Source organism: Chroicocephalus ridibundus, chromosome 5 (assembly GCF_963924245.1).
Source record: "Chroicocephalus ridibundus chromosome 5, bChrRid1.1, whole genome shotgun sequence".
Lineage (NCBI taxonomy): Eukaryota > Metazoa > Chordata > Aves > Charadriiformes > Laridae > Chroicocephalus > Chroicocephalus ridibundus.
Window position 1 is genome coordinate 83,673,530 of NC_086288.1, and position 13,815 is coordinate 83,687,344.

Below are 13,815 nucleotides of genomic sequence, written 5' to 3' on the forward strand. Positions count from 1 at the left end.
GCCCGCCGCCTCGAGCGCGATCGGTGCAGCCCGCCCGGCCTCGAGAGCGGCCGTCGGCGCTCCAGTATCGGCTCTTACGCGTTACCGCGCCCCCGGCAGGGCCCGGCAGTTTTCCGGGTGTCCATTTCCATGGCCCCTCAGTCAGCCGGAGCGCGTCTCTATGGCAGTTTGGTCCTCCAGGGCGCCGCGCAGTCAGCCGGAGCGCGTCTCTATGGCAGTTTGGTCCTCCAGGGCGCCGCGCAGTCAGCCGGAGCGCGTCTCTATGGCAGTTTGGTCCTCCAGGGCGCCGCGCAGTCAGCCGACGCGCCTCTCTATGGCAGTTTGGTCCTCCAGGGCGCCGCGCAGTCAGCCGACGCGCCTCTCTATGGCAGTTTGGTCCTCCAGGGCGCCGCGCAGTCAGCCGACGCGCCTCTCTATGGCAGTTTGGTCCTCCAGGGCGCCGCGCAGTCAGCCGACGCGCCTCTCTATGGCAGTTTGGTCCTCCAGGGCGCCGCGCAGTCCGCCGACGCGCCTCTCTATGGCAGTTTGGTCCTCCAGGGCGCCGCGCAGTCCGCCGACGCGCCTCTCTATGGCAGTTTGGTCCTCCAGGGCGCCGCGCAGTCCGCCGACGCGCCTCTCTATGGCAGTTTGGTCCTCCAGGGCGCCGCGCAGTCAGCCGACGCGCCTCTCTATGGCAGTTTGGTCCTCCAGGGCGCCGCGCAGTCAGCCGACGCGCCTCTCTATGGCAGTTTGGTCCTCCAGGGCGCCGCGCAGTCAGCCGACGCGCCTCTCTATGGCAGTTTGGTCCTCCAGGGCGCCGCGCAGTCAGCCGACGCGCCTCTCTATGGCAGTTTGGTCCTCCAGGGCGCCGCGCAGTCAGCCGACGCGCCTCTCTATGGCAGTTTGGTCCTCCAGGGCGCCGCGCAGTCAGCCGACGCGCCTCTCTATGGCAGTTTGGTCCTCCAGGGCGCCGCGCAGTCAGCCGACGCGCCTCTCTATGGCAGTTTGGTCCTCCAGGGCGCCGCGCAGTCAGCCGACGCGCCTCTCTATGGCAGTTTGGTCCTCCAGGGCGCCGCGCAGTCAGCCGACGCGCCTCTCTATGGCAGTTTGGTCCTCCAGGGCGCCGCGCAGTCAGCCGACGCGCCTCTCTATGGCAGTTTGGTCCTCCAGGGCGCCGCGCAGTCAGCCGACGCGCCTCTCTATGGCAGTTTGGTCCTCCAGGGCGCCGCTCAGTCAGCCGAAGCGCCTCTCTATGGCAGTTTGGTCCTCCAGGGCGCCGCGCAGTCAGCCGAAGCGCCTCTCTATGGCAGTTTGGTCCTCCAGGAGCCCGGAAGTGCCCGCTCAGTCCTCCCACGCGTGTCTCTATAGCACTTTAGTCCTCCAGGAACCCTCTCAGTCCTCCCACGCGCCTCTCTATGGCACTTTAGTCCTCCAGGACGCCCCTCAGTCAGCCGACATGCCTCTCCATGGCACTTTAGTCCTCCAGGGAGCCCCTCAGTCCACCGACGCGCCTCTCTATGGCACTTTAGTCCTCCAGGGAGCCGCTCAGTCAGCCGACCCGCCTCTCTATGGCACTTTAGTCCTCCAGGATCCAGGAACTGCTCATCAGTCTTCTGGAAATCACCTGCTTCCAGCACTCTTCTAAAACCATAAAACACGATTACCAATTAACCACCAAAATATCTGAAGATCGCAAAAATAAAGTGATGCCTGCAGTACTCTCTTCTTTACAGCAACAAGTAGACAGAACTCAAACAAAAGCGGTAAGAGAATCACCAGAGGCAAGTACCCAATGGAAATAAAAATGACTGTTGCTTTGCCTGCTGGGAACTTAAGGCATAAGTAAAGGAGGTGCTGCTCCTGTGGCCACCTTTTTGTCTTCTGGGGGGTTGTCCCCGCCCCTTTCTCCAGGGGATTGTGGGAAGGGCGGTGGGCGGGGCCCGATGGCAGTGGGCGGGGCCCGGGGTGTATGAGCCACAGGCTCAGCTAAGGAGCTTGTTCTGCTGCTGGGCTCCTCTGGGGTCAGTGCTCTGCTGGTCCTTCACTTGGCTGCAGCTTTGGGGCAGGCATGGTTTGGTATTTAGGGAGGCAGAGGTAAGAAGGCTGAGCTAAGACCTTCAGGACCAGTACATATCCTGCCACCTGTATAGTAGAAAGTTGACTGGTATGCAGCTTTTTTGTTTCCTTTTTTTTCAGGTCAGTAACTTTGTGATGAGTGTTTAGGGGATGCCCAGATGGTTTAATAGTGTGCTTTTCTTTATTCTAGGAGTGCTGCATTTTCCTAGAATTCCTGACTTTATTGAAGATGGGCTTGTGGTTTTTTCCACCAGTTTTGCAGTATGCTGTGTGAGTTGCTGATCTTGTTTCTCTTAATTGGGTTGATGATGAGATTATGTTGTGGGGTTAGGGTGAGCATTTTGTATGCATCTGCATATTGTACTTCAGCACTTCTCAAGAAAGCAGCAGGGATGTAAGGCATAGTGTCATTCAGGGTATGGCATGGCTCATCACCTTTCCCCATTGCCCAAATAGTGCCGTGGTGTCCCTAGAGTTTTTGCAGCTTGCAGCAGGCCCCTTGTAGATTGTGTCAGGGCATTACTTATTTTGTGGGTCTATAGCAGAGCCCAGAGTCTGTGGGAAGACAGAAGATAGGAGGTGCCTGCTGAACACAGGGCATGGCTCAGAAGAGCAGCTCCTAAGGAGTGGCTGACACAGGGGTTTCAGCGTTGCAAATATAGAATGGGAGCTGTCAAGAAGAAGTGGGGGTCCTTCCCTGACAGTTGAGGAGAAGAGGTTTCTAAAAGTTTTGGTGCTGGGGGTTGGCTAGGAAATGGAGGCAGGTTCATCAGTCTTTGTCATATCGGTTTTGCGTTTGGATTTGGGTGTCAAGAGGGTCTGGTCTGTTCTAGTCCCTTGCATTTGAGGTGAGCTGGATAGTACTGAGGAGGAGCATGGGACTTGTGATTTCACAGAAATGCAATGGTAATTTTGTGTTTGTTGGTATCTTAGGTGTCATAAATAATTGTTGCTGCAGCTTCTGACTCTGGAATCAGCATGAAACAGGTGAGCGGATTGCCATGGCACCTCTGAGGATGAGGGTGCTGTAGAAGAGGTTGGCCTCTACTATCAGGGTCGTCACTGCTGGAGCCATGGTTTCTTTTTGTTTTACAGATGAAGAGGAACCTGGTGACTGCAGGAACACATCAGTTAGCTGTTTGTTGTGGGTTTTTTGTGAAAGATGAATTCAGGCCCCTGGCTGTCTGAAAGCTAAGTAGAGGCACAGGCGCTGGAGGGGGGACAAGGTTGACAGTTTCAGGGAGGAGTTTTCAAGTCAGGGTAGAGCAGAGGGCTATCCAGGAGGAGTCTCCTCTGAGTAGGTAAAGGGAGTGGGTTACTCTTCAGCACAAAGCTAGTGTGTGCTGGGCAGGGCAGTTCTGGCCTGTGTCTGTTGTTGTGTAGTTTGTGTGCTCTGTCTTCTGTGTCTTGGACTTTCCTTAGGTTTTGATATCCTCGTTTCTCTTTGCACTCAAGGGGCACAGCATGTGCCTTGGGCAGCCCCTGTAGAGTCTCGAATGCCTGTGCTAATTGGCAGAGCGCCCAATGGGCACTTCTTGCATAACAATTTTAAAGTGCAGATCGGACTTGCCTCTTGGAAGTTTCTGGATGGTCCTCTTCTGCAGCATCGTTCGTGGCTGCATGAGCAGCTCTGTTCTCTGAGCTATAGCAGCTCTAGCCATCTGCTTTTATGAACTGGGATTTCTTCCCTGCATCCTTACATTCTCAGGTCTTGAAGCCAGGCTTCCTGCACATATGTCATCTCCATTTTGACAGGAACTTCTTGGAATGGGCTGTTACATTTGACTCTTTTATGATTTTTACGACTTTGCCACAGAGCCTCCTCACGTCTGTGCTGTGGCCATCGGTCTTCTTGCCCAACAGTGTCTCTTGTCTGAAAGTCATTCTTCTTTGGAGAGTTTTCTCTCATCTTGGAGTCACGTTGTTGTCTATAGTGCTGTGTGGTGTTGGGCTGCACGCGGGTGTGTTTGGCGTGGAGCTGCCCTGCCTGGGGGTGTAGAGTCAGGGGTAGGTGGAACAGCAATAACAGTCTATGGGTAATATGTTGATCTGCCAAGACTGTTTAGCCAAAGGTTGTACAGTCATCTGGGATCAAGCAGCCATTGGCAGGGACAGTCATTTCCATAGTGTTTTATGGGGATGATTGGAGGCCTCCTGGGAGGGCCTGTTTGGCAGTAGTGAAGCAGATTGAAGGTGTTAAGGCTTGTATGTGTGGGGATTAACGCTGGGTCCAATTTTTTTTAATGGCAGGCTGTAGTTGGAGCCTAGATGATATTCCTAAATGGAAACAAGACCCCTGGAATCGTTCAGCTACTGATCAGCATCTGGGTGACCTGTTTACTGATTTTTTTTTTCAGATGCAGAGGGACAAGATGTGCACCAAAGAGTCATGGAGAAGGCAAGTGGGACCCTGTAAGAAGGTGGCTCAGTTCACGGTGCTGGAGGGAAGATGTGACTGGTGGCTATGTCATTATATTATGGCTTGGTGGTGGGGTGTGGGTGTTTTTTTTTCATTTTGAAGGTATGAAGTGATGAGTAAAGCAGGATATTGGCACCGGATGTGGCTCTTGGGCAAGGTGGTCAATGAATAGTGGGCTGAAGTAGCAATTCTTCTCAGATGTTATATTGTGGGTGAAGTTTTTAGTGTCCTTTGTGTCTGTTTTACAGGTAGTCTGTAAGCCTCAAAGCAGCAGCCCAAAACCATGGAGGGCAGGTGGGCAAGAGGCCAGGGTAAAGGAGCAGGAGACAGGAATGGCTGTAGGCAGGCTGAGGTGTCGGGCAGTATGTCAGCATATGTCTTTTGGTTGGCTTTTTTTTTTTTTTTTTCAGGTGCAGGACGCAGGCTCAGAGGGACTAAGCTGCATGCTGATGAGCATGCTGAGAAGGTGAGGCGGTTGTGGGCCACATTGGTGTCTTAATAGTGAAGTATTATACGGAAACCTGGTTAATTATTTATCTTCTGGTTTTGCAGGTGCCCTGTGAGCCATCTTTGGAAGTGGATGAGCATTAGAGGTGAGCCGAGGCAGCAGTGAGGAGGAGCTTGTGGCTGGTGATTTCTCACATGTGCAACAGTAATTTTGTTTCTTGGTATCTCAAGCAATGATGGCCACAGCATTTGACTCTGGAAGGAGCAGGGAGCAGGTGAGTGGAATCCCATTGTGCTTTTGAGGAAGGGGAAATTGTGGAAGAGGTTGGTGGTGGCCTCTCTGAAACTTCTTGCTGTCACTGTTTGGTTTTCTTTAATTGTAGATGATGATGATGAACCTGGTGACTATAGGAATGTCCCAGATAGTCGATGTGCTGTGTGTGTTTTTTTTTTTTTTTTTTCTGTCGACATCGGATTTAAGACCTCCAGCCCTCTGAAAGCTAAGTTGAGTGGCCAGGGCTGGGGAGGGGCTGGAAGGGGAAAAGTTTGTGATTTGCAGGGAGGCATCTTAAAGTTAGAGCAGGGCAGAGGGCTGTCCTGGAGCCATCCCCTTTAGGCAGGTAAAGGGAGCAGATTAGTCTTCAGCACAATGCTAGCATGAGCCGGGCAGGGCGGTTCCAGCCTGCATCTGTTGTGTTGTTTGTGTGGTCTGTCTTCTGTGTCCTAAACCTTCCTTGGGTCTCGATGTTCTCTTTACACTTGAGGAGCACAGCCTGTACTTCAGACACCATCCCAAGAGTCTTGAATGCCAGTACTCATTGGCACTGCCCCAGTCAGGCCCCACTTTTCTTGCATTATAAGCTTAAACAGTGGATCGGCCTTGCATCTGGGAAGTTTCTGGGTGGTCCTCAACTGCAGCATTGTTCCTGGCTGCGTGAGCAGCTCTGTTCTCTAGCCATCCATTTTCAGTGACTGGGACTTCTTCCCTGCATCCTTAAGTTCTTAGGTCTTGAAGCCAGGCTTCCTGCACGTACATCTCAGTTTGAGTCACTTGATTTCCTGGACCATTACATTGTACTCATTTATTGGGGTTTCCCTAGAGCCTTCTCGTGTCACCATTGTGGTCTTGCAGGTCTTTTTGCCCGACAGTCGCTTATGTTGGTGTCATCCTTCTTGCTGAGAGTTTTCCCTCATTTGTGAGGTGCATTGTTTGTAGTGTTCTGTGTAATGTCAGTCTGTGCTTGTGTGTGTTTGGCTCAGAATTGTAATTCCCAATTCTCCCCTCTATTTTTAGCACACTGTAACTTTTTTCATTTTTTTTCTGCATCTGCCTGTCATTTTTTTGCTTATGTTTCTTGTACCCTGTCGCTTCTCAAAATTTTCTTTCAATGTGTACTTCTGCCAGGGTCCCTGTTTCTATTTTGTATTTCTTGATCATATTTCTTTTCCCCTGCTCCTGTGTGTTGTCTCGTCTTATCCTGCTGGTTACTTCCACCTCTCTCCCCTGGTCCCTGTCTGTCTCCTTTATTTCTCTCTCTCTTGTGGTTTTTTTCTTTTTTCTTCCCTTTTGTCCCTCTGTCCTGCTGCCTTTGGGCACTGAGCCTTGTAGCCAACTCACTGCCGGGATTTCTTTCTAGTTTATTCCGTTAAGGAATAAACACTTCCCGCCTCCTCTGCACCCCTGGAGGCACTTGCTGCCCCCAGGGTGCAGAGCTCATTGCTGGGGACAGGCTCAGGGGAGGGGGTGATGTGCTGTGGGGCTTTGGCAATGGCCCCTCTTCCCAGTGGGCTCCAGCTGGGGCTGAGGCAGCCCAGGTGAGACCCATGAGGGGAGGATGGGCTGGGCTGGGCCAGGCTCAGGTTCAGCCAGTGAGGCTGAGGTCACAGCTGGCTCTGCTGTGCCGAGGGGCCTGCCTGGGCACAGCTGCCTGCTGGAGCTGGCTGAAGAGTGACACAAAGGGCGTTCCACAGGCATGTGCCTCCAGCAAGGCACAGACAGTTCCCACGGCAAGGAAGGATCCCTCCATCCCAGCCATCCCCGACAGAGCGCACCACCAGCGCACCAGAGCGCACCATTTTTTTAATTGCAGGTACACTGCATTTTGAGGAATTCACAACTTTACGGAAGAGGGCGCTGTTTTTTTTCAACGGCTTTGCTGTATGCTGTGTAAGTTGCTGATACCATTTTTCTTTATACGGGTGATGGCGAGATTATTTAGCAGGGGGTAGGGTGAGCATCTCGAGTCCTCCCTTTCCCCCCTACTTTCCCACCATCCCCCACTTCCTCATTTCGAACCCCCCTGCTCGCTCTCACCTCTTTCCCCATTTCCCCTTTTCTTCTCCCTTTTCCTCCCCCGTCCTCTGTCCGCCTTTCCACTCTTTCCCCATTCTCCCCCTTGTTTCGTGTCACCCCTTTTCTCTCTCTTTGCTCCTCCACGTCCCACCTCTCCACTTCCTTTACCTTTTATTCCCCCTGTCCCAAGTCTCCCCTTTCCCCTTTTCCTCTTTCAGCCTTCTTTGTTCCCTCTCCCCCCTTTCCCTGTTTCACTCACCCCCTCCCCCTTTCCTATTCTCTGTCTCCCTTTCTGTAGGAATGTGTCTGAGAGAAAATGGTCACGTGAGCCAGCCTCCCTACTATGAGAGATTAGATTAAGGGCAAAACAGGTGGTAGAAGATGGAATTAGTACATGGGAAAAATGAGAACTGAGAATGTAGAAAACATGTTGTGCTAATGACTAAGCAATTTACTATGTGAATTCTTGTAACCAATCTGATCCGTGAATGAACTGCATGGACAGCGCGTGGACAGCGTAACTAGCTAATCAGAAATAAGCAAGTGGCATGTACTTTTATACCCTTTTATACAGGGTATAAAAGATGATGATCTGTGCTTAATAAACGGCTTCTGTTGATTCACATTGGATTGTCTGGAGTCCAGTTATTTCTCCTCAGATGGTGACCCCGATGTGATCCGATCAGCGCTTGGCTTGAGCAGCGGAACGCGAGGGGCGGAAGACCCAGAAGGAGATCCACCGTCTGGAGGATGGCTCAGCTGGACTGAGACTGGGCGGATTGGGCGGCAATCCAGAATAGAGGAAACAGACAACGTGGCCACAGACACCCAGAGAGAGGTGAGCAGCCGGGGCAGGAGATGGGGCAGCAAGTAACAAAAGAAAAAGGGGTTATGTTAAAACTTCTCCTGCATATCCTCTCTAAGAGAGGGGTGAAATATGATGACCGTATGCTCAGAAGGCTGTTAACCTGGTGCAGAGAGAACAGATTTGCACCAGAGCCCCAGACAGCTTTTAGACCAGAAATATGGGAGGCTGTTGGGGAAAAACTGTGGGAAGTGATAAGCAACGGAGATAAAGAGGCATCACCGTTAGCAACAACGTGGCAGTTGGTGTATTCGACCTTACAAGATATAGAAGCAGAGTGAGCTGTGACAGCCGGGGCTTTTGCAGCATTACAACCCACGGGGGGAGGATCGAACAGACCAGGTCCGAAGGTTTGGGAAGATCCCCTGCCGATCCCCTCTGCTCCACCTGAGGAAGTTCCAGAGAAAGAAGAACCGATGGAAAAGGACATTCCCTGGCCACTACCACCACCCTTGGAAGTGAGACCAACGGCACCTCCACCAGAATGGTACAATCCTAGAACTGGGCTTTACAAAGGTCCACCTAAGTCTCCACGGCAGCGTGTTGATGTGCGCCCCAGACAACCTTTTGATCCATCATTGTACTCGCCGCTTCCACCGTCACCTCCCTCTCCTGCTGAACAAGAACCGCTGCAAGGCGCATGCGTGGAGGCAAAAACGCTGCAACAGAAATTGGAACAGCTAGAGAGAGAACGGCAGAATCGATGGAAACTAGAGGAGGAGCAAGCAATACGAAATATGGAGAGGTGACTGAGGGGTGAAAGCAGGGGGGCTTGGGGTGGCGGTAATGGGAGCGTGGGAGGAGAGTTGGGGGGTGCAACTGCGGGCTCGGGGGAGCTGCCGAATACACGATGGCATTGGGGTGCCGGTAACGGGAACGCGGGAGGAGAGTTGGGGGGTGTGACCACGGGCTCAGGGGAGCCGCCAGATCCGCGATTACCTTGGAAAGGAATTATTCAAAATGCCTTGATAGAGGGTGTAATGTTAGCAACAGCATTTCCGGTGATACTGGGGGGAACTACGGGAGGTCGAAAGAATCCCAATAGGTGGGAGGGTCTTCCTTGGCCGATCGTAAAGGAAGCGAGAAAATCGGTGCATGACTTTGGTCTTAATTCTCCCTACATTCAGTTGTTTCTTAACAATATTTTCACTACTAATATTATGACTCCTTTTGATAGCCGGACACTGATGTCCCTTATCCTCACACCAGTGCAAGAACTAATGTGGAGATCAAGGTGGGAGGATGGTGTACAACGTGTGGTTGTAGCAAATTTGAGTAGAGCAGAGGGGGATCCGTTACGCTTGGTGACTATGGAGATGTTATCAGGAACAGGTCCTTTCACTGATGTTCAGCTACAAGCGCGGCTAGATGTCACTATCTTACAACAGTCTGCAGAGTTGGCGCGCGAAGCACTGAGGACCTTGCCAGAGGATGGCAAGGTCACTCCCCCATATACGATGATAAAACAGGGCCCCAGCGAGGGATATATGCAGTTTCTTGATAGACTAAGGAATGCGTTAGACCGGGGAGAACTGCCAGTGGCAGCCAAAGAGGCGGTTTTTCATTCATTGGCCGTAGAGAACGCTAATTCAGCCTGTAAGCGTATTTTGCAAGCTTTGCCTCGACACGCCACCATTACTGACATGATAGAGGCATGCTCTAGGGTAGGAACACCTGAAGAACAGGCAGGATTTTTGGCCTCCGCTTTTGCTGCAGCTGTCAAGCCCTTGATTAATAATCGTAATTTGGGACCGAAATGCTTTAAGTGTGGGAAGGTTGGTCATCTGAAGATACAGTGTAGAGCAGGAAAGCAGAGGGGAGAGACAGATATGATGCCTGTTAGGAGCAGAGGAACAGGAGGATTTACAGGCACATGTAATCGGTGTCAGAAATCTGGACATAGAGCATCTGAATGCCGCTCAAAATTTCGTAAGAATGGCATACATGAGCACAGGGGGCCCGAGCGCGATGACACAAAACAGGCCTCAGGGTCAGGGTGCTTGGGTAGTGCAGCCTCCGCAACCACAGGAAGCGCCGGAGTGGACGTGGCAACAATAAAGGAGGTTACCCTTACAGACTCCCAAGTGCAGTGCATTCCTATTAATATGAAAGGGCCGCTGGGGTATGGACTGAGTGCACTATTATTAGGACGATCTTCCATTACCAGATGGGGTTTGTTTGTGTTACCTGGGGTAATGGATGCTGATTATACAGGTCCAATTAAAATGATGGTATGGACACCCACTCTACCGGTGCATATCCCAGCGGGTACTCGCATTGGACAACTAGTGCCATTTAAGGCTGCCGTTCCGACGGCTGGAAATCAGATAAGGGGGAATAAAGGTTTTGGCTCAACAGGTAATGCAGATATATATTTAGCCCTTGAAATCAGTAAAACAAAGCCCTTGCAGCGAGTTGCCCTAAGAGCACCAGGGGGTCAAAAATGTGTGCTTGATATGCTTGTAGACACCGGCGCTGATGTGACTGTTATCAGTCAAGAGTGTTGGCCACCCTCTTGGCCCCTAGAACACCCAGCTATATCCATAATGGGGGTCGGAGGAACTCAGACGACAAAAATAAGCAAAGAGGTCATTCAGTGCCAAATGCCTGATGGTGGAGTTTGCTCAATTCGACCGTATGTGACAGTAGCACTGGTATGCCTGCTCGGCCGGGATGCTTTAAGTCAACTGGGCCCTCATTTAACGACTGGGGGGATGGATTTTCCAGGGCGGCCATTGGGGAAGGGCGACCTATTTTGAAATTGAAGTGGAAAACGAATGACCCGGTGTGGGTGGACCAATGGCCCCTCAATTTGGAAAAAATCGCCCACATTAACCAGTTAGTACAGGAACAGTTAGAGAAGGTGCATATAGAACCAACAACCAGCCCCTGGAATACACCTATTTTTACCATCCCAAAAAAGAGTGGCAAAGGGCGGTTACTGCACGATTTATGAAAAATCAATGAGGCTACGGAGAACATGGGTGCTTTACAGCCAGGTTTGCCATCCCCTATCATGATCCCTAAAGGGTGGGAGATTCTGATAATAGATCTGAAGGACTGCTTTTTTACAATATCCTTGCACCCCGATGACTATCCGAAATTTGCTTTTTCCGTGCCAACAACAAATAAGAACGGGCCTATGTGCAGATATCATTGGGTAGTGTTGCCACAAGGAATGAAAAATTCACCTGCCTTGTGCCAGATGTACGTAGCATGGGCTTTGGCACCAGTGTGAAAAAAACACCCTCAGTGGATAATTTATCATTATACGGATGACATCTTGATTGCTGGACAACAATTAGAGTGTGACAAGGCTATTGAGGAGCTGCAGCAGGTACTAGGGAAAGCAGGGTTACAAATTGCACCAGAAAAAGTTCAAAAAGAACCACCCTGGAAATATTTAGGATGGGAAATATCTAAAACTACAGTTAGGCCACAGAAGTTAGAGATTAGAACACACATTTCGACGCTGAATGATGTTCAAAAACTCTTAGGAGATCTAAACTGGGTTCGTACATTGTGTGGCCTTACGAATGAAGACTTAGCAACTCTTATGCGCTTGTTGCGAGGAGGCAGTGGCGTTGATGCCCCTAGACAGTTATCTTTGGACGCGCAGAAGGCGATGCAGATGGTCAGTGATAAGGTCATCAACGCCTACGCGCATCAATGGGACCCTGATTATTTGATAGGTTTATTAATTATAAATCATGACGAACATCCTTTCGCTTTAGTAATGCAATGGGTACAGGAAAGGGACCCGCTATGAATTCTGGAGTGGATTTTTTTGTCTCTCCAACCAAAACGTACGCTTATCCCGAGGATAGAGGCAATGGCGCAACTTGTGATTAAAGGGTGTCAGAGGATCGTTGAGATATCTGGTCAGGAACCTGAATATGTGGTAATTCCTTTAGTAGCTGAATACTTGCAGTGGGCCTTACGACACTCTATGGCATTACAGATTGCACTTTTGAACTATGCTGGGACAGTTAAGGTACACTTGCCTCCACACAAGTTTTTTAGTGTGTTACAAGTAGGACACATTGAGGAAATTCCTGCTTTGTCTCAATGACCTGTCCGAGGGCTGACAATCTTTACAGATGCCGGGGGGAAGACACAGAAAGCAGCAATAACATGGTACATGGACAATAAATGGCATGATATTGTGATCACGGACTGTAAAGGGTCCACACAAAAGCTAGAATTACGTGCTGTACTAGAAGTGTTTCGCAGGTGGACAAAAGGAGGTATTAATATCGTATGTGACTCCTTATATGTGGTTGGAATCGTTCAATGAACGGAGCGTGCTTTGCTGAAGGAGGTCAGAGATGAGCAGCTGTTCACCCTGCTCCATGAATTGTTGCTACTACCTAATGAACGGCACGATCCTTATTTCATCACCCATATTTGCAGCCATTCGGGGCTCCCAGAAGGTTTAGCTGAGGGCAATAGACGAGCTGATAAACTTGTGGCTCCTGCATGGGCCACACCACCTCCAGATAAGTTTGCACAGGCACGGGCATCTCATACATTTTTTCATCAATCTGCACGAATGCTGCGCAGACAATTCGGGATCTCGGAGTCTGATGCCCGAGGTATAGTGCAAACGTGTGCTGATTGTCAACCATTTATACCTAACTTCAACCCAGGCGTCAGTCCCCGAGGGCATGGACCTTTGGAGTTCTGGCAGACTGATGTAACCCATATGTCAGAATTTGGAAAACTGAAATTTATACACCTGAGTGTAGACTGTTATTCAACTGCAATTTGGGCAACTGCGCAGACTGGTGAATCTAGTAAACATGTACAAAAGCATTTGTGATCCGCGTTTACGGCCTTAGGTGTACCACGTGTGATAAAGACTGATAATGGCCCAGGGTATGTAACCTGTTCAACACAGGTATTTCTACAGCTGTGGGGCATTACACATGTGACTGGCACACCACATTCTCCGACGGCTCAAGCCATAGTGGAACGCATGAACCAGTCTTTAAAAAATTTGCTTCAAAAACAAAAAGGGGGAGAGCAAGGGCTGAGTCCTGTAGATCAACTGAACAAGGCCGTTTACGTCCTGAACTTCCTACGCCTTCCTCAACACTGCCTTGTACCTCCAATCATGCGGCATGGCGCACGCCTGCAGAGAGACCTGGGAGATTTTAGGCAGGAAAATGGCATGGTAGCAGTTAAAAACAGTGTGACGGGGAAGTGGGAAGGACCGTGTAGACTATTAACCTGGGGTCGAGGATATACCTGTATCGTTACAGAGGCCGGAACCAGATGGGTACCAGCCAAGTGGATAAAGCCCTGGTTTGAGCAGACGGATTCGAATGAGTTACCCCACAATACCAACGACGACGATGAGGGTTGAAAAAGTGCAGTGTCCTAGGTGTGGAACTGTGACCCATGGATCCTTGTGCCTTGTGAGGATTGTTGAGGCCGGTGGTGGTTTGAAAGACCATGTGCTGCGGCCCGGTGTGCTGTGTGTTTTTAATCCGGTGTGCTGTGTGTTTTTATAAGGAATTAGGTAAAGTGATAGGGTATGCTGTATGTTTTTAATCCGGTGTGCTGTGTATTTTAATTCTGGTGTGCTGTGTGTTTTAATAAGGAGTTAAGTAAGGTGACAGGGTGTGCTGTGTATTTTAATTCCGGTGTGCTGTGTGTTTTAATTCCGGTGTGCTATTTTAATTCTAGTATTTTAATTCCGGTGTGCTGTGTGTTTTAATAAGGAATTAAGTA

General features: G+C 50.4%; 1 protein-coding gene across 2 annotated transcripts; it reads left to right on the top strand.

Moving 5' to 3' along the window:
* The first annotated feature begins 635 nt into the window (after nt 1-635).
* LOC134516185 (uncharacterized protein DKFZp434B061-like) lies at nt 636-7,065 on the top strand. Of its 2 annotated transcripts, XM_063336122.1 has the most exons (5): nt 636-1,742; nt 4,413-4,475; nt 4,885-4,940; nt 5,027-5,196; nt 7,012-7,065. In XM_063336122.1, the coding sequence occupies exon 1, from the start codon at nt 671-673 to the stop codon at nt 1,622-1,624; it is 954 nt and encodes a 317-aa protein (XP_063192192.1). In that variant the 5' UTR covers nt 636-670; the 3' UTR covers nt 1,625-1,742; nt 4,413-4,475; nt 4,885-4,940; nt 5,027-5,196; nt 7,012-7,065. The 2 variants fall into 2 exon arrangements, with proteins under 2 accessions (XP_063192192.1, XP_063192193.1); XM_063336123.1 differs by lacking the exons at nt 4,413-4,475; nt 4,885-4,940; nt 5,027-5,196; nt 7,012-7,065 and adding an exon at nt 2,246-2,297.
* Nucleotides 7,066-13,815: the final 6,750 nt, after the last annotated feature.

Bases quoted from the DNA above. Each gene is read 5' to 3' on its own strand.
- LOC134516185 (XM_063336122.1), top strand. From the start codon at position 671: ATGGCAGTTTGGTCCTCCAGGGCGCCGCGCAGTCAGCCGACGCGCCTC.